The sequence below is a fragment of the Pseudoliparis swirei genome, chromosome 14 (genome assembly GCF_029220125.1).
Source record: "Pseudoliparis swirei isolate HS2019 ecotype Mariana Trench chromosome 14, NWPU_hadal_v1, whole genome shotgun sequence".
Taxonomy (NCBI): Eukaryota; Metazoa; Chordata; class Actinopteri; order Perciformes; family Liparidae; genus Pseudoliparis; species Pseudoliparis swirei.
The window spans coordinates 11,678,469-11,696,513 of NC_079401.1; the positions used below are offsets into that span (position 1 = coordinate 11,678,469).

General features: G+C 51.9%; 1 protein-coding gene across 1 annotated transcript in view; it reads left to right on the forward strand.

Moving 5' to 3' along the window:
• The window catches only part of LOC130204220 (diacylglycerol kinase zeta-like), a 103,431-nt gene that overhangs the window by 44,535 nt on the left and 40,851 nt on the right, over positions 1-18,045 (forward strand). The window contains exons 17-26 of the mRNA XM_056430765.1: positions 1,105-1,183; positions 1,279-1,334; positions 7,329-7,391; positions 7,601-7,674; positions 9,015-9,126; positions 11,240-11,336; positions 11,728-11,807; positions 13,263-13,362; positions 17,220-17,260; positions 17,684-17,823. Of these exons, the coding sequence (XP_056286740.1) occupies positions 1,105-1,183; positions 1,279-1,334; positions 7,329-7,391; positions 7,601-7,674; positions 9,015-9,126; positions 11,240-11,336; positions 11,728-11,807; positions 13,263-13,362; positions 17,220-17,260; positions 17,684-17,823 (842 nt within the window). The remainder of the gene's footprint in view (positions 1-1,104; positions 1,184-1,278; positions 1,335-7,328; positions 7,392-7,600; positions 7,675-9,014; positions 9,127-11,239; positions 11,337-11,727; positions 11,808-13,262; positions 13,363-17,219; positions 17,261-17,683; positions 17,824-18,045) is intronic.

Below are 18,045 nucleotides of genomic sequence, written 5' to 3' on the forward strand. Positions count from 1 at the left end.
GCATGATGTCCTCATACTGATGTGTGTGTGTGTGCATGATGTCCTCATACTGATGTGTGTGTGTGTGTGTGTGTGCATGACGTCCTCATACTGATGTGTGTGTGTGCATGATGTCCTCATACTGATGTTTGTGTGTGTGTGTGCATGACGTCCTCATACTGATGTGTGTGTGTGTGTGTGTATGATGTCCTCATTCTGATGTGTGTGTGTGTGTGTATGATCTCCTCATACTGATGTGTGTGTGTGTGTGTGTGCATGATGTCCTCATACTGATGTGTGTGTGTGTGTGTGTGTGCATGACGTCCTCATACTGATGTGTGAGTGTGTGTGCATGACGTCCTCATACTGATGTGTGTGTGTGCATGACGTCCTCATACTGATGTGTGTGTGTGTGTGCATGACGTCCTCATACTGATGTGTGTGTGTGTGTGTGCATGACGTCCTCATACTGATGTGTGTGTGTGTGTGCATGATGTCCTCATACTGATGTGTGAGTGTGTGTGCATGACGTCCTCATACTGATGTGTGTGTGTGTGCATGATGTCCTCATACTGATGTGTGTGTGTGCATGACGTCCTCATACTGATGTGTGTGTGTGTGCATGACGTCCTCATACTGATGTGTGTGTGTGTGTGCATGACGTCCTCATACTGATGTGTGTGTGTGTGTGCATGATGTCCTCATACTGATGTGTGTGTGTGTGTGCATGATGTCCTCATACTGATGTGTGTGTGTGTGCATGATGTCCTCATACTGATGTGTGTGTGTGTGTGTGCATGACGTCCTCATACTGATGTGTGTGTGTGTGTGTGTGTGCATGACGTCCTCATACTGATGTGTGTGTGTGTGTGTGTGTGCATGACGTCCTCATACTGATGCGTGTGTGTGTGTGTGTATGATGTCCTCATACTGATGTGTGTGTGTGTGTGTGTGTGTGCATGACGTCCTCATACTGATGTGTGTGTGTGTGTGCATGATGTCCTCATACTGATGTGTGTGTGTGTGTGCATGACGTCCTCATACTGATGTGTGTGTGTGTGTGTGCATGACGTCCTCATACTGATGTGTGTGTGTGTGTGTGTGTGTGTGTGTGTGCTCTCTCAGCTTCTTCTAGACGTCTTCAACAACTACTTCAGTCTGGGCTTTGATGCCCACGTGACGCTCGAGTTCCACGAGTCCAGAGGTGCTCTCCAGACTTCCAGAGCGGCTCCTGCTCCCCCTCTGCTCTACCCGTCTGGTTGATGGACACGTCGTCTGTTCTCTTTGTCTCTGTTGCAGAAGCCAACCCGGAGAAGTTCAACAGTCGTTTCAGGAATAAGATGTTCTATGCCGGGGTGAGCTTGAATGAACAGATCAGGACCCAGCCCAAAGGCCCCTGAGGGCCCTTCAGGAGGGCCACAGAGGAGGAGCCTCTGGGCTGTGTGGAGGTGATGCTCTGTCGGGCCACGTGCTCACAGCCTGGCCCTGGTTCCCTCACTGTGTTACGCAGCTCTTCCCCTAGAGGGCGCTAGAGCGCATCAATGAGATGGAGCTCTTCTCAGGGGCTCTGAGACAACCTGCTGACCTCTCTCTCGCTCTCTCTCTCTGGCTCTGTCTCTCTCTCTCTGTCTCTCTCTCTCTCTGTCTCTCTGTCTCTCTCTCTGTCTCTCTCTCTGTCTCTCTCTGTCTGTCTCTCGCTCTCTCTCTCTCTGTCTCTCGCTCTCTCTGTCTCTCGCTCTGTCTCTCTGTCTCTCTGTCTGTCTCTCTCTCTGTCTCTCGCTCTCTCTGTCTCTCTGTCTCTCTCTCTGTCTGTCTCTCTGTCTGTCTCTCTGTCTCTCTCTCTCTGTCTCTCGCTCTGTCTCTCTGTCTCTCTGTCTGTCTCTCTGTCTCTCTCTCTCTCTCTCTCTCTCAGTTCACGCTGAGCGTCAGAGCGACAGGGTGTGTGTTTGGGAGCTGCGGAGCGTTGTCTGTGTGTTTCTCTCTTTTCTGTTCTTTCATAGTTGTGTGTATTTAGTTTATGTGGTTTATTAGTTGGGTTTCACAGTAGTTTAATTTGTTTGGTGGTTATTTGGGTTTTTCTCTGGGTGTCTTCCCGCTGCCGGTGCCTCACCGGGCTCGGGGCGTGGCGGAATGTTTGCCCCGATTCCCCCCCCGCTGCTCACGAGGAGACACGGGATGAAGATCTCCGGTGACTCCTCGTGCGGCGTGGAGGAATTGGCTCGGGCAGTCGGGAAGAAAGTCGGGTTCAGCAGCGTGAAGTCCGCCGCCAAGATGAACGGCTCGGTCGTGATCTTCCTGGATCAGGTGGGGAAGGTGAGCCGCGTGGTAGAGGAGGGTCTCTCGGTGGGAGATTTGTTTGTACAGGTGTTTCCGCTGGACCAGCCGTCCACCAGAGTCCTCGTGTCAAACGTCCCTCCGCTCATCTCCGATGAGTTTCTCAGCAGAGAGCTCTCCCGCACGGAAAGCTGGTCTCCCGATGAGAGAGATCTCGCCGGGTTCAAGGAGAGCTCGATGAAGCATATCATGAGTTACCGTAGATCGGTTTATATGATACTCAACGACCGGGCGCGGAGTTAAACCTGCGCTTCAGCGTCAGAGTAGATGATGTTAATTATAACGTCTCGCGTCTTCATCGGCGATGAAGTGCTTTCATTGCGGGAGGAGGGGCACACCGCGGTCTGCTCGGCGAGGCGACCCTGCGCCAGCTGGTCCGGGCGGCTCGGGTCCGTCCGCGGGTCACGACGCGCTATACCAGCGTGGGGAACAGCAGGTGAGGCGGCTGCCGCTGCCGCGGGGCTCGCGGCGGCGTCTTTGAGGAGGCGCCGCGGGGCGGGCGGTGCTGCGGCGCGCCGCCGATTCCAACGGAGGCGCGGCGGCGTCACTGCTGCTGCACCCGACACACATGTGGTGGGTATGAATGAGGGAGTGAGTGATGGGGGTGATGCGGGCAAGGGTGGTGAGGGTGGGGATGAGGGTGGGGAGGCTGGACAGGGCAGTGAAAGGCAGGCTGTGGGTGGAGTCGGGAGCGGTGAGAGGAAAGGAAAAGAAGGAAAAGCGGACCCAAAAAATGGAGGGGATGTGGGGGGATCTGCCAAGAGCAGTGGGGTAGAGGCTGGGGGTGAGGTGGGAAGTGGGGAGGAGGAAAGAAAACAAGAAAGAAGGGGAAAAAAAAAAAAGATTAAAAAAAAAAATTTAATATTGGTGATGGTGGTGGTGGTGATGGTGGCACGGGCTTAGAGGTGGAAGTGGGGAGTGGGGTGGAGAATAATGAGGAAAGTGAGAAAGAGGAGGAAAAGGAAAAAAAGACGAGGACAGGGGTGGCGAGAAGCCCATTGAGGGGTAGGACAGGTGGGGGAGGCGAAGAGGTGGAGGAGGACGGTGCAGGGGAGGAGGCGGAGCAGGTGGAGATGGACGAGGAGGAAGCAGGGGCAGAAAGGAGCCTCAAAGAGAAAGAAGAGTGGCCAGGCGCGGCAGCGAGGCCAAGGCCAGCAGGGTGGAAGTGAGGAGGAGGAGTCAGGGGCGGGGCGGTGGAGGACAGTAGTGACGAGGAGGGTCAGAGGACAGCGACTCTCCTCTGTTTTTAACAAATAGTCAGACGCAAAGCTGTACACAGATGATGAGATCAGGCTGTTTCTGCACAAAACAAAGGGAAAAAAAAGTAGAGGTCAAGGATCACTTCCTGACATCGTGGCCTTTGTACACTCGTGCCATTTCCACATGAGGGAAAAAATTAGACAGACAAGAGGTTTTAGGATCAAAAAGTTTTTGCCCAAAGTAAAGGAGTGCATCCAGCAGGGGAGGTGGAAGCTCCAATGTGTGTTTTATTTGATTTGTTGGTTTTAAGTTTTATTTGTTTTTTAAAACTCTTTTCTTTTAATGAACACATTCAGAGTCGGAGTTTTAAACGTAAATGGAGCGAGGGACAGTAAGAAGAGAACATCAATTTATGAATTTAACAAGATGAAGGCCAACGATGTTCTCTTCTTACAAGAGACGCACAGCGACAGCACCAACGAGGCGGACTGGAGGAGGGAGTGGGGGGGGGAAGTCCTCCTGAGCCACAACACCAACCTCAGCGGAGGAGTGGGCTTCCTCTTCTCCAGGGCCTTCAGCCCTCGGTCACTGGAGGTCAAACACATCGTGGAGGGGAGGCTGTTCTTTGTGAAAGCACGGTTCGACCTTTTTAACGTGGTTTTTATAAATATCTATGCTCCAACAACTGGGACAGAGAGGCAGCTGTGTTTATCCAAAGTTAATGATGTTTTAAATGACTGTGCCTCGGAGGATTATTCATTCTTGGGGATTTAACTGCACAGAGGATGATTTTAATGACAGAAACCACACAGAGCCACATCCAGCTTCACAGCAGGTGCTGAGGAGGCTGGTCCATTCTCATGGTCTGGTGGACGTGTGGAGAAGGATGCATCCGGACTGCCGACAGTACACATGGTCCCACGTTAGGGAGGAAGGATCTCCTCAGCCAGGTTAGACCGTATTTATGTTGTTAAGCACCATTTTAATATTTTTAAAATGTGCAGCATTGTTCCGGCTGGTTTTACTGATCACTCTTTGGTTTTATGTCATGTTTTTATTAGGAATTTTTTACCTAGGAGCGCATATTGGCATTTTAATACAGTTTTAACTTTCGATAGGAATTTTAGAGAGGTGTTGTTTTATTTTTGGGGCATTTTTAGGCTGAGGAAGAGTGATTTTAATAATCTTAGGCAGTGGTGGGACCGTGGTAAGGTAGAAATTAAGCTCCTTTGTCAGCAGCACACTTTCAACGTCACTAGAGACGTCACCAGATCTATGAAGGACCTGGAGACTGAGATAGTGGACCTAGAAAGTTTAAGCGAGTCCACAGGAGATCGAGGACATATTGAAGTCCTCAAAAGTAAAAAGGCGGCTCTCGCCGACCTGTTCAAGTAAAGTGCAAGGCGCACTGGTCAGGTCGATTCCAGACCATCGCGGAGATGGACACTCCCTCTAGCTTCTTCGGCCTGGAGAAGAGTAGTGGGCAGGGGCGAGTGATCCACTCACTGCTGACGGACGCAGGGCAGTCGGTTGTGGAGCCAAGCCAGATCCGGAAGCGAGCGGTGGGGTTTTACTCCTCCCTTTATGCCACTGAGTATAGGGAGGAGGGAGAGTCGACGGAGGGGCTCTGTGGGGAGCTGCCTCAGGTCTCCGAGGAGACTAATGAGGAGCTCGACAGACCCATAACCCCCCAAGAGCTGAAAGCTGCCCTGCAGGGAATGCAGGGAGGGCGCGCCCCCGGAATCGACGGCCTCCCCGCTGAATTTTACAAAAAATACTGGGATGTCCGGGATGCTCTACGCACTCTCCCTCGAGCCCCTCCTCATTAAAATACGCTCTAGCCTTTTAAATCAAATAGTACATGATTTTAACACGGCATCATCAGCGTGGGTGAACTGGAAGAAAAGCGAAGCCCTCGCTGTGGGGGAGTGGCGTAGCGGCCTCCCGGTTCTTCCACAAAAACTCATATGGAAGACGGACGGTTTTAAATATTTAGGAATATACCTGGGGAAACCGAGCATGGTCCAGAAGAACTGGGAGGGCGTCACAGAGAAGATAGAGGGGAAACTTTCCAAGTGGAAGTGGCTGCTCCCCCAGATGTCTTTTAAAGGTAGAGTACTGGTTTTAAACAATCTTATTGCATCCCAACTGTGGCACAGGTTGACAGTTTTAGACCCTCCCTCGGGCTTCTTAGCCAACATACAAAAGAAGATGGTGGATTTCTTTTGGGAGGGTCTACACTGGGTGCCACAGGGGTGCTGTTTTAGCCAGAGAGGAGGAACAGGGCCTTGTCCCCCTGGCCAGCCGGACGCCCTCTTTTAGATTACAGTTTGTACAGAAGTTTTTAACGAGTCCGGGGTTTTAGTGTGGCGAGGCGTGGCCAGCTGCATCCTCAGGCGTGCTGACAACCTGGGGCTGGATACTGCTCTGTTTTTAATAGACTCCAGCATTTTAAAGTTAAGTGGGCTGCCTCCTTTTTATCAGGGTGTTTTTAAGTCGTGGGCCCTTTTAAGCACGAAGGTGCCCACAGTCTGACTCTCTGTTCTGGTTGTTGAGAGAACCATTAATTTATAATGCACGACTGGACATTAGCAGCAGCGTCACCCTGGACTAACGGGGCGCTGCTGCGAACAAAGACCCTTTCCTGCAGCAGTTGGTGGATGCAGTGGGGCCGACGCTGAGCGACCCCCCGGCCCTGGGCTCCCTGCTGGGGATGCATTCCGACCGGGTGGCGAGGAGGCTCCTGGAGCTGTGGAGGCAGAGGCTGACCGGGTTGGAGAGGAGCCTCCTCAACGACTACAGCCAGCAGAGAACAGAGCCGGCCCCTGCAGACCCCTTCCCAGACATCTCCCTCAGCCCGGGGCTAGGGGGACTCACCGCCCCTGCTAAGAACGAGCCACGTAGAAAACTGCACACTGAACAAAGCAGACAAGAAGACTTTGTATTTTAACCTCGTGAAGAGCATCAACAGGTCCAGACTGTGCAACAGACCGCCCACTGTGTGGTCAGAGAGACTTGGGCATGGAGGCCTGACCCGCAGTGGGGGTCCTATACAAGCCTCCCCTGAAGAAAAGGACCGCTGACCTCCAGTGGCGGATTTTACACGGTGCTGTCGCGTCCAACGCTTTTATTTCGGTAATCAATCCCGCTGTCCTGAGCCAGTGCCCCTTCTGTGACCTCCGGGAGACTATTTACCATGTTTTTAACGAGTGTAAGAGACTTTTGAGTTTCTTCGCTCTTTTAACATTGGTTTTTAGTCTTTTTAATGTGGCTTTTACAGAGAAGGTTTTTATCATGGGAGCTGCCTACGAAAAGACGGAAAAAGAAAAATGGCAGCTCCTTAATTTTTTATCCGGCGAAGCCAAAATGGCCATATATTTAACAAAGAAGTCCCGGGTGGAAAACAGAGAGGGGCAGGAGGCCAAGGCAGTGTGGCTCTGCAACATCAGAGCCAGACTCTGGTTGGAGTTCAGATTTTATAAACACATTGGAGACCTGGATGCTTTTAAACAACGCTGGTGTTTTAAAGGTATTGTTTGCTCTGTGGTGGAAGAGGAGCTGGAGTTTGCACCACTTTTTATGAGGTAAAACATGTTTTATTTGTTTTTAATGTTTTATTTTTGGTTGTGGTGTTTTTTTATTTTTAACAACTTAATTTTTTAAAGCACTTTATTTTTAAGAAGCTATGTAAAAGCTGAGAAAATGTGAAATAAAGTGTTTTTCAAAAATCAAAAAAAAATCTCTCTCTCTCTCTCTCTCTCTCTCTCTCTCTGTCTCTCTGTCTCTCTCTCTCTCTCTCTCTCTCTCTCCTACAGACAGCCTTCTCAGACTTCCTGATGAGGACCTCTAAAGACTTGTCTAAGCACATCAAAGTGGTGGTGAGCATCTGTCCATCCAGTAGTCTGTCTTTACAGACGACACACTCACTCCATTACTCTCTCTCTCTCTCTCTCTCTCACACTCACTCCATTCCTCTCTCTCACACTCACTCCATTCCTCTCTCTCTCTCTCTCTCTCTCTCTCTCTCTCTCTCTCTCTCTCTCTCTCTCTCTCTCTCTCTCTCTCACTCCATCTCCCCCCCCCCCAGTGTGACGGGACAGACCTGACCTCAAAGGTCCAGGACTTGAAGCTGCAGTGCCTGGTCTTCCTCAACATCCCCAGGTGATGCTGCTCCTCTACATCACCCAGCAGCACCTCAGAGTACCAATCACACAGAGCAACACATAGAGCAGCACACAGAGCAGCACATAGAGGAGCACACAGAGCAGAACACAGAGCAGCACATAGAGCAGAACACAGAGCAGCACATAGAGGAGAACACAGAGCAGAACACAGAGCAGCACACAGAGCAGCAAATAGAGGAGCACACAGAGCAGAACACAGAGCAGCACATAGAGGAGAACACAGAGCAGAACACAGAGCAACACATAGAGGAGCACACAGAGCAGCACACAGAGCAGCAAATAGAGGAGCACACAGAGCAACACACAGAGCAGCACACAGAGCAGCACATATAGCAGCACACAGAGCAGCACATAGAGCAGCACATAGAGCAGCACATAGAGGAGAACACAGAGCAGAACACAGAGCAACACATAGAGGAGCACACAGAGCAGAACACAGAGCAGCACATAGAGGAGAACACAGAGCAACACACAGAGCAGCACACAGAGCAGCACATAGAGGAGCACACAGAGCAGAACACAGAGCAGCACATAGAGGAGCACACAGAGCAATACATAGAGCAGCACACAGAGAAGCACATAGAGGAGAACACAGAGCAACACATAGAGGGGCACACAGAGCAGAACACAGAGCAGCACATAGAGGAGAACACAGAGCAGCACACAGAGCAGCACATAGAGGAGCACACAGAGCAGCACACAGAGCAGCACATAGAGGAGCACACAGAGCAGCACATAGAGCAGCACATAGAGGAGAACACAGAGCAGAACACAGAGCAACACATAGAGGAGCACACAGAGCAGAACACAGAGCAGCACATAGAGGAGCACACAGAGCAACACATAGAGCAGCACATAGAGGAGCACACAGAGCAGAACACAGAGCAGCACATAGAGGAGAACACAGAGCAGAACACAGAGCAACACATAGAGGAGCACACAGAGCAGCACATAGAGGAGAACACAGAGCAACACACAGAGCAGCACACAGAGCAGCACACAGAGCAGCACATAGAGCAGCACACAGAGCAGCACATAGAGCAACACATAGAGCAGAACATAGAGCAGCACAAAACAAAGTAGGGATGTTAATAACAACCAACAATATCATGTCAAGTTATCTGCTCAGATTGTTGATGTGGTCTCATAGGATCCATGAGATGTAGCTCAAAATACACAAAATACACAAAATATTCAAAATACTCAACATACTAATTACTACTCAAAACACTCTGCTGAGCTTAGAGCGACACCTAGTGGTGTGAACTGGAGCAGCTCTGTGGTTCTGATGACTGTGTGTGTGTGTTCGTTCTTCAGGTACTGCGCCGGTACCACGCCTTGGGGGACCCCCGGTGAACATCACGACTTTGAACCTCAACGCCACGATGACGGATTCATCGAGGTCATCGGGTTCACCAGGACCTCTCTGGTGGGTCCTCAGAGAGGCTCAGCCTCTAAGGCTCCTAGAGGAACCTCATCTCCTTCCTCTAAGGCTCCTAGAGGAACCTCATCTCCTTCCTCTAAGGCTCCTAGAGGAACCTCATCTCCTTCCTCTAAGGCTCCTAGAGGAACCTCATCTCCTTCCTCTAAGGCTCCTAGAGGAACCTCATCGCCTTCCTCTAAGGCTCCTAGAGGAACCTCATCTCCTTCCTCTAAGGCTCCTAGAGGAACCTCATCTCCTTCCTCTAAGGCTCCTAGAGGAACCTCATCTCCTTCCTCTAAGGCTCCTAGAGGAACCTCATCGCCTTCCTCTAAGGCTCCTAGAGGAACCTCATCTCCTTCCTCTAAGGCTCCTAGAGGAACCTCATCTCCTTCCTCTAAGGCTCCTAGAGGAACCTCATCGCCTTCCTCTAAGGCTCCTAGAGGAACCTCATCTCCTTCCTATAAGGCTCCTAGAGGAACCTCATCTCCTTCCTCTATCTCTAAGGCTCCTAGAGGAACCTCATCTCCTTCCTCTATCTCTAAGGCTCCTAGAGGAACCTCATCTCCTTCCTCTATCTCTAAGGCTCCGAGAGGAACCTCATCTCCTTCCTCTATCTCTAAGGCTCCTAGAGGAACCTCATCTCCTTACTCTATCTCTAAGGCTCCTAGAGGAACCTCATCTCCTTCCTCTATCTCTAAGGCTCCTACAGAGGAACCTCATCTCCTTCCTCTATCTCTAGGGCTCCTAGAGGAACCTCATCTCCTTCCTCTATCTCTAAGGCTCCTAGAGGAACCTCATCTCCTTCTTCTCTCTCTAGGCTTGAGGGTCTGAATGTAGACCAGTACACTGAGAGCTCCTTTAGGCTGAGCTCCTCTTCACCAGACGGTCCTGTTTCACTGCTCCACCCATCTCTCTCCATCCTCCATCTCTCTCCTTCCTCCATCTCTCTCCATCCTCCATCTCTCCTTCCTCCATCTCTCTCCATCCTCCATCTCTCTCCTTCCTCCATCTCTCTCCTTCCTCCATCTCTCTCCATCCTCCATCTCTCTCCTTCCTCCATCTCTCTCCTTCCTCCATCTCTCTCCATCCTCCATCTCTCTCCTTCCTCCATCTCTCTCCTTCCTCCATCTTCCTCCATCTCTCTCCATCCTCCATCTCTCTCCATCCTCCATCTCTCTCCATCTTCCTCCATCTCTCTCCATCCTCCATCTCTCTCCATCTTCCTCCATCTCTCTCCATCCTCCATCTCTCTCCATCCTCCATCTCTCCATCTCCTCCATCCTCCATCTCTCTCCTCCATCTCTCCATCTTCCTCCATCTCTCCATCCTCCATCTCTCCATCTTCTGTCTCCATCTCTCCATCCTCCATCTCTCTCCATCCTCCATCTCTCCATCCTCCATCTCTCTCCATCCTCCATCTCTCCATCCTCCATCTCTCTCTCCATCCTCCATCTCTCTCCATCCTCCATCTCTCCATCCTCCATCTCTCTCCATCCTCCATCTCTCTCCATCTTCCTCCATCTCTCTCCTTCCTCCATCTCTCTCCATCCTCCTCCATCTCTCTCCATCCTCCATCTCTCTCCATCCTCTATCTCTCTCCATCTTCCTCCATCTCTCTCCATCCTCCATCTCTCTCCATCCTCCTCCATCTCTCTCCATCCTCTATCTCTCTCCATCTTCCTCCATCTCTCTCCATCCTCCATCTCTCTCCATCCTCCTCCATCTCTCTCCATCCTCCTCCATCTCTCTCCATCCTCCATCTCTCTCCATCTTCCTCCATCTCTCTCCATCTTCCTCCATCTCTCTCCATCTTCCTCCATCTCTCTCCATCCTCCTCCATCTCTCTCCATCCTCCAGAACCAGAACCTCCAAGAAAAGCCTGGGAAACATGTAGAGAATCAATGAGAATCCAGACATTCAGGAGAGAGTTTGAAGTGTGTGTGTGTGTGTGCGTGCGCGTGTGTGTGTGTGTGTGTGTGCCTTGGTGCCTTGGTGCCTTGGTGCCTTGGTGCCTTGGGGCGGCGTACCTTGGTGCCTTGGTGCCTTGGTGCCTTGGGGCCTTGGTGCCTTGGTGCCTTGGGGCGGCGTTCATGGCTTCTCATGTCTGTGTGCCAGTGAGCAGCCGGTCCCAGAGAGCCTCAGGATCCGGGTCAACAGGATCAGCATGCTGGACTACGAGGCTTTGCACGATGACAAGGACCAGCTGCGACACGCATGTGAGTGTGTCTGTTACCCGGGTCACGTGACCCAGCTCAGTGGAGGAGGAGCGACAGGTCCCAGGTCAGTTGGGTCATGTGACCTCAGGAGACCACATGAAGGAGGGCCTGCTCTCGGACAGGAAGTCAGACACGTCTCTGACACCAGGGGGCGCTGTTGCCTTTCACAATAATGCCAACACTAAACTATAAGCTTCTGTTGGTTCTGTGTGTTGCTCATCATACATAGAAATATATATACATATATATTAACATATATATATAGTTATATTTCTATAGGTCCAAACCCCCGGACACATCAGAGTCTCCGGGGCCCCGTGTTGGACCTCGGGGCCCCAGCAGAGCCTGAGACACCAGAGAGCTGCTGGCTAATGGTCTTGTTCCTCTGCAGCGGTTCCTCTGGGGCTCATCGTGGTTCCTGGAGACAGCGACTTGGAGACCTGCAGAGACCACATCCAGCACCTCCAGGAGGTAAGAGGACGGAGAACCTGATTCACGTAGAACCTGATTCACGTAGGACCTACTGCACGTAGAACCTGATTCACGTAGGACCTACTGCAAGTAGAACCTGATTCACGTAGAACCTACTGCACGTAGAACCTGATTCACGTAGAACCTGATTCACGTAGGACCTACTGCACATAGAACCTGATTCACGTAGAACCTGATTCACGTAGTACCTGATTCACGTAGAACCTGATTCACGTAGAACCTGATTCACGTTGAACCTGATTTACGTAGAACCTGATTCACGTAGAACCTGATTCACGTTGAACCTGATTCACGTTGAACCTGATTCACGTAGAACCTGATTCACGTAGAACCTGATTCACGTTGAACCTGATTCACGTAGAACCTGATTCACGTAGTACCTGATTCACGTAGTACCTGATTCACATAGAACCTGATTCACGTAGTACCTGATTCACGTAGAACCTGATTTACGTAGGACCTACTGCACGTAGAACCTGATTCACGTAGTACCTGATTCACGTAGAACCTGATTCACGTAGAACCTGATTCACGTAGAACCTGATTCACGTAGAACCTGATTCACGTAGGACCTACTGCACGTAGAACCTGATTCACATAGGACCTACTGCACGTATAACCTGATTCACATAGGACCTACTGCACGTAGAACCTGATTCACGTAGGACCTACTGCACGTAGAACCTGATTCACGTAATACCTGATTCACATAGGACCTACTGCACGTAGAACCTGATTCACGTAGTACCTGCTGCACGTAGAACCTGCTGCACGTAGAACCTGCTGCACGTAGAAACTGATTCACGTAGAACCTGATTCACGTAGAACCTGCTGCACGTAGAACCTGCTGCATGTAGAACCTAATTCACATAGAACCTGCTGCACGTAGAACCTACTGCATGTAGAACCTGATTCACGTAGAACCTGATTCGCGTAGAACCTGATTCACGTAGAACCTGATTCACATAAGTGTTCCTCTGTGAGGAGGTTCTAAGTGTCCCTCTGTGAGGAGGTTCTAAGTGTCCCTCTGTGAGGTGGTTCTAAGTGTCTCTCTGTGAGGAGGTTCTAAGTGTTCCTCTGTGAGGAGGTTCTAAGTGTCCCTCTGTGAGGTGGTTCTAAGTGTCTCTCTATGAGGTGGTTCTAAGTGTCTCTCTGTGAGGTGGTTCTAAGTGTTCCTCTGTGAGGAGGTTCTAAGTGTTCCTTTGTGAGGAGGTTCTAAGTGTTCCTCTGTGAGGAGGTTCTAAGTGTTCCTTTGTGAGGAGGTTCTAAGTGTTCCTCTGTGAGGAGGTTCTAAGTGTCCCTCTGTGAGGTGGTTCTAAGTGTCTCTCTATGGGGTGGTTCTAAGTGTTCCTTTGTGAGGAGGTTCTAAGTGTTCCTCTGTGAGGAGGTTCTAAGTGTCCCTCTGTGAGGTGGTTCTAAGTGTCTCTCTATGAGGAGGTTCTAAGTGTCCCTCTGTTGGTCCTACAGGAGGAGGCCACCAGGCCCCAGAGTCTTTCCTCTCAGAGGTTCTCTCCACGCTGGTGTTTCCTGGACTGTGAGTAATGTGTTCATGTCCTACGACCGTTGGTCCTGACTCCACAGCATCGGGTTGAGTCCCTTAGTCCAGTCCCTGGTGGATCCTTTAGTCCGGTCCCTGATGGATCCTTTAGTCCGGTCCCTGATGGATCCTTTAGTCCGGTCCCTAGTGGGTCCCTTAGTCCAGTCCCTGGTGGATCCTTTAGTCCGGTCCCTGATGGATCCCTTAGTCCGGTCCCTAGTGGGTCCCTTAGTCCAGTCCCTGGTGGATCCTTTAGTCCGGTCCCTGATGGATCCCTTAGTCCAGTCCCTGGTGGATCCTTTAGTCCGGTTCCTGGTGGATCCTTTAGTCCGGTCCCTGGTGGATCCTTTAGTCCGGTCCCTGATGGATCCTTTAGTCCGGTCCCTGGTGGGTCCTTTAGTCCAGTCCCTGGTGGATCCCTTAGTCCAGTCCCTGGTGGATCCTTTAGTCCGGTCCCTGGTGGGTCCTTTAGTCCAGTCCTTGGTGGATCCCTTAGTCTGGTCCCTGGTGGATCCTTTAGTCCAGTCCCTGGTGGATCCCTTAGTCCAGTCCCTGGTGGATCCTTTAGTCCGGTCCCTGGTGGGTCCTTTAGTCCAGTCCTTGGTGGATCCCTTAGTCCGGTCCCTGGTGGATCCTTTAGTCCAGTCCTTGGTGGATCCCTTAGTCCGGTCCCTGGTGGATCCTTTAGTCTGGTCCCTGGTGGATCCTTTAGTACAGTCTCTGGTGGATCCTTTAGTCCAGTCCCTGGTGGATCCTTTAGTCCGGTCCCTGGTGGATCCTTTAGTCCAGTCCATGGTGGATCCTTTAGTCCGGTCCCTGGTGGATCCATTAGTCCATGGTGGATCCTTTAGTCCGGTCCCTGATGGATCCTTTAGTCCAGTCCCTGGTGGATCCTTTAGTCCATTCCCTGGTAGATCCCTTAGTCCAGTCCCTGGTGGATCCATTAGTCCAGTCCCTGGTGGATCCTTTAGTCTAGTCCCTGGTGGATCCTTTAGTCCAGTCCCTGGTGGATCCATTAGTCCCTGGTGGATCCTTTAGTCCAGTCCCTGGTGGATCCTTTAGTCCAGTCCCTAGTGGATCCTTTAGTCCGGTCCCTAGTGGATTCTTTAGTCCGGTCCCTGATGGATTCTTTAGTCCAGTCCCTGTTGGATCCTTTAGTCCGGTCCCTGATGGATCCTTTAGTCCAGTCCCTGGTGGATCCTTTAGTCCGGTCCCTAGTGGGTCCTTTAGTCCGGTCCCTGGTGGATCCTTTAGTCCAGTCCCTAGTGGATCCTTTAGTCCGGTCCCTGGTGGATCCTTTAGTCCAGTCCCTGATGGATCCTTTATTCCGGTCCCTGGTGGATCCTTTAGTCCAGTCCCTGGTGGATCCTTTAGTCCGGTCCCTAGTGGGTCCTTTAGTCCGGTCCCTGGTGGATCCTTTAGTCCAGTCCCTAGTGGGTCCTTTAGTCCGGTCCCTGGTGGATCCTTTAGTCCAGTCCCTGATGGATCCTTTAGTTCGGTCCCTGGTGGATCCTTTAGTTCAGTCCCTGGTGGATCCTTTAGTCCGGTCCCTGGTGGATCCTTTAGTCCAGTCCCTGGTGGATCCTTTAGTCCAGTCCCTGATGGATCCTTTAGTCCAGTCCCTGGTGGATCCTTTAGTCCAGTCCCTAGTGGATCCTTTAGTCCGGTCCCTGGTGGGTCCTTTAGTCCAGTCCCTGGTGGGTCCTTTAGTCCAGTCCCTGGTGGATCCTTTAGTCCGGTCCCTAGTGGATCCTTTAGTCCGGTCCCTGGTGGATCCTTTAGTCCGGTCCCTGGTGGGTCATTTAGTCCAGTCTCTGGTGGATCCTTTAGTCCAGTCCCTAGTGGATCCTTTAGTCCGGTCCCTGATGGATCCTTTAGTCCGGTCCCTGGTGGGTCCTTTAGTCCAGTCTCTGGTGGATCCTTTAGTCCAGTCCCTGGTGGATCCTTTAGTCCGGTCCCTGGTGGGTCCTTTAGTCCAGTCCCTGGTGGATCCTTTAGTCCGGTCCCTGGTGGATCCTTTAGTCCAGTCCCTGGTGGATCCTTTAGTCCGGTCCCTAGTGGGTCCTTTAGTCTGGTCCCTGGTGGATCCTTTAGTCCGGTCCCTAGTTGGTCCTTTAGTCCGGTCCCTGGTGGATCCTTTAGTCCGGTCCCTGGTGGATCCTTTAGTCTGGTCCCTAGTGGGTCCTTTGGTCCAGTCCCTAGTGGATCCTTTAGTCTGGTCCCTGGTGGATCCTTTAGTCCGGTCCCTAGTGGGTCCTTTAGTCCAGTCCCTAGTGGATCCTTTAGTCTGGTCCCTGGTGGATCCTTTAGTCCGGTCCCTAGTGGGTCCTTTAGTCCGGTCCCTGGTGGATCCTTTAGTCCAGTCCCTGATGGATCCTTTAGTCCGGTCCCTGATGGATCCTTTAGTCCAGTCCCTGGTGGATCCTTTAGTCCGGTCCCTGGTGGATCCTTTAGTCCAGTCCCTGGTGGATCCTTTAGTCTGGTCCCTAGTGGGTCCTTTAGTCCAGTCCCTAGTGGATCCTTTAGTCCAGTCCCTAGTGGATCCTTTAGTCCAGTCCCTAGTGGATCCTTTAGTCCGGTCCCTGGTGGATCCTTTAGTCTGGTCCCTAGTGGATCCTTTAGTCTGGTCCCTGGTGGATCCTTTAGTCCGGTCCCTGATGGATCCTTTAGTCCAGTCCCTGGTGGATCCTTTAGTCCGGTCCCTGGTGGATCCTTTAGTCCAGTCCCTGGTGGATCCTTTAGTCTGGTCCCTAGTGGGTCCTTTAGTCCAGTCCCTAGTGGATCCTTTAGTCCGGTCCCTAGTGGATCCTTTAGTCTGGTCCCTGGTGGATCCTTTAGTCCGGTCCCTGATGGATCCTTTAGTCCAGTCCCTGGTGGATCCTTTAGTCCGGTCCCTGATGGATCCTTTAGTCCAGTCCCTGGTGGATCCTTTAGTCCGGTCCCTAGTGGGTCCTTTAGTCCGGTCCCTGGTGGATCCTTTAGTCCAGTCCCTGGTGGATCCTTTAGTCTGGTCCCTAGTGGGTCCTTTAGTCCAGTCCCTAGTGGATCCTTTAGTCCGGTCCCTAGTGGATCCTTTAGTCTGGTCCCTGGTGGATCCTTTAGTCCGGTCCCTGATGGATCCTTTAGTCCAGTCCCTGGTGGATCCTTTAGTCCGGTCCCTGATGGATCCTTTAGTCCAGTCCCTGGTGGATCCTTTAGTCCGGTCCCTAGTGGGTCCTTTAGTCCGGTCCCTGGTGGATCCTTTAGTCCAGTCCCTGATGGATCCTTTAGTCCGGTCCCTGATGGATCCTTTAGTCCGGTCCCTGGTGGATCCTTTAGTCCAGTCCCTGGTGGATCCTTTAGTCCGGTCCCTGATGGATCCTTTAGTCCGGTCCCTGGTGGATCCTTTAGTCCAGTCCCTGGTGGATCCTTTAGTCCGGTCCCTGATGGATCCTTTAGTCCGGTCCCTAGTGGGTCCTTTAGTCTGGTCCCTGGTGGATCCTTTAGTCCAGTCCCTGGTGGATCCTTTAGTCCAGTCCCTGGTGGATCCTTTAGTCCGGTCCCTGGTGGATCCTTTAGTCCGGTCCCTGATGGATCCTTTAGTCCAGTCCCTGGTGGATCCTTTAGTCCGGTCCCTGATGGATCCTTTAGTCCAGTCCCTGATGGATCCTTTAGTCCGGTCCCTGATGGATCATTTAGTCCGGTCCCTGATGGATCCTTTAGTCCGGTCACTGGTGGATCCTTTAGTCCAGTCCCTGGTGGATCCTTTAGTCCGGTCCCTGGTGGATCCTTTAGTCCGGTCCCTGGTGGATCCTTTAGTCCAGCTGGTTTCCCGCTGAATGAAGTGCTTGATGAGTCCTCCTGTGTCTCTTCAGCGACCACGGCGGATCGTTTCTACAGGATCGACAGAGCTCAGGTAAGACGGTCCTCCACCCAGAGGTGCTGCTTCCAGACGTCTGGACTCACTGGGTGGAGCTTCAGCCAGTGAGTCAGGTGGAGTCAGGTGGAGCTTCAGCCAGTGAGCCAGGTGGAGTCAGGTGGAGCTTCAGCCAGTGAGCCAGGTGGAGTCAGGTGGAGCTTCAGCCAGTGAGCCAGGTGGAGACAGGTGGGGCTTCAGCCAGTGAGCCAGGTGGAGACAGGTGGAGCTTCAGCCAGTGAGCCAGGTGGAGCCAGGTGGAGCTTCAGCCAGTGAGCCAGGTGGAGTCAGGTGGAGCTTCAGCCAGTGAGCCAGGTGGAGCCAGGTGGAGCCAGGTGGAGCTTCAGCCAGTGAGCCAGGTGGAGTCAGGTGGAGCTTCAGCCTCCATGTGTTGGGTTGAAACTTGTGCTTCATGTTTTTCAGGAACATCTCAACTACGTCTCAGAAATCTCCCAGGAGGAGATCTTCATCCTGGACCCTGAACTGGTTGTCATGACAATAGGCACCTCCCCATCAGACATGACGGATCTGGTTAACTCCGCCTCCAGCCAGGTGAACAGCAGGTAGGTGGGCTGTCGGTGTCACCAAGGGTTGAACCTCAACCTCACAGAGCAGCTGGATGTGATGTTGTTTCAGAGGATCTAGTTGGGCCTGGTGTGTGGGCGGAGCTTCAGGGCCACTATGTCTGCCCTGATTGGTTCCTGTCTGCATGCCCCTGGGGGTCTGAGGTGGTGACCCAGTAGTATTATGATCTATGATCACACTGACTGTGTTTACATGCATTC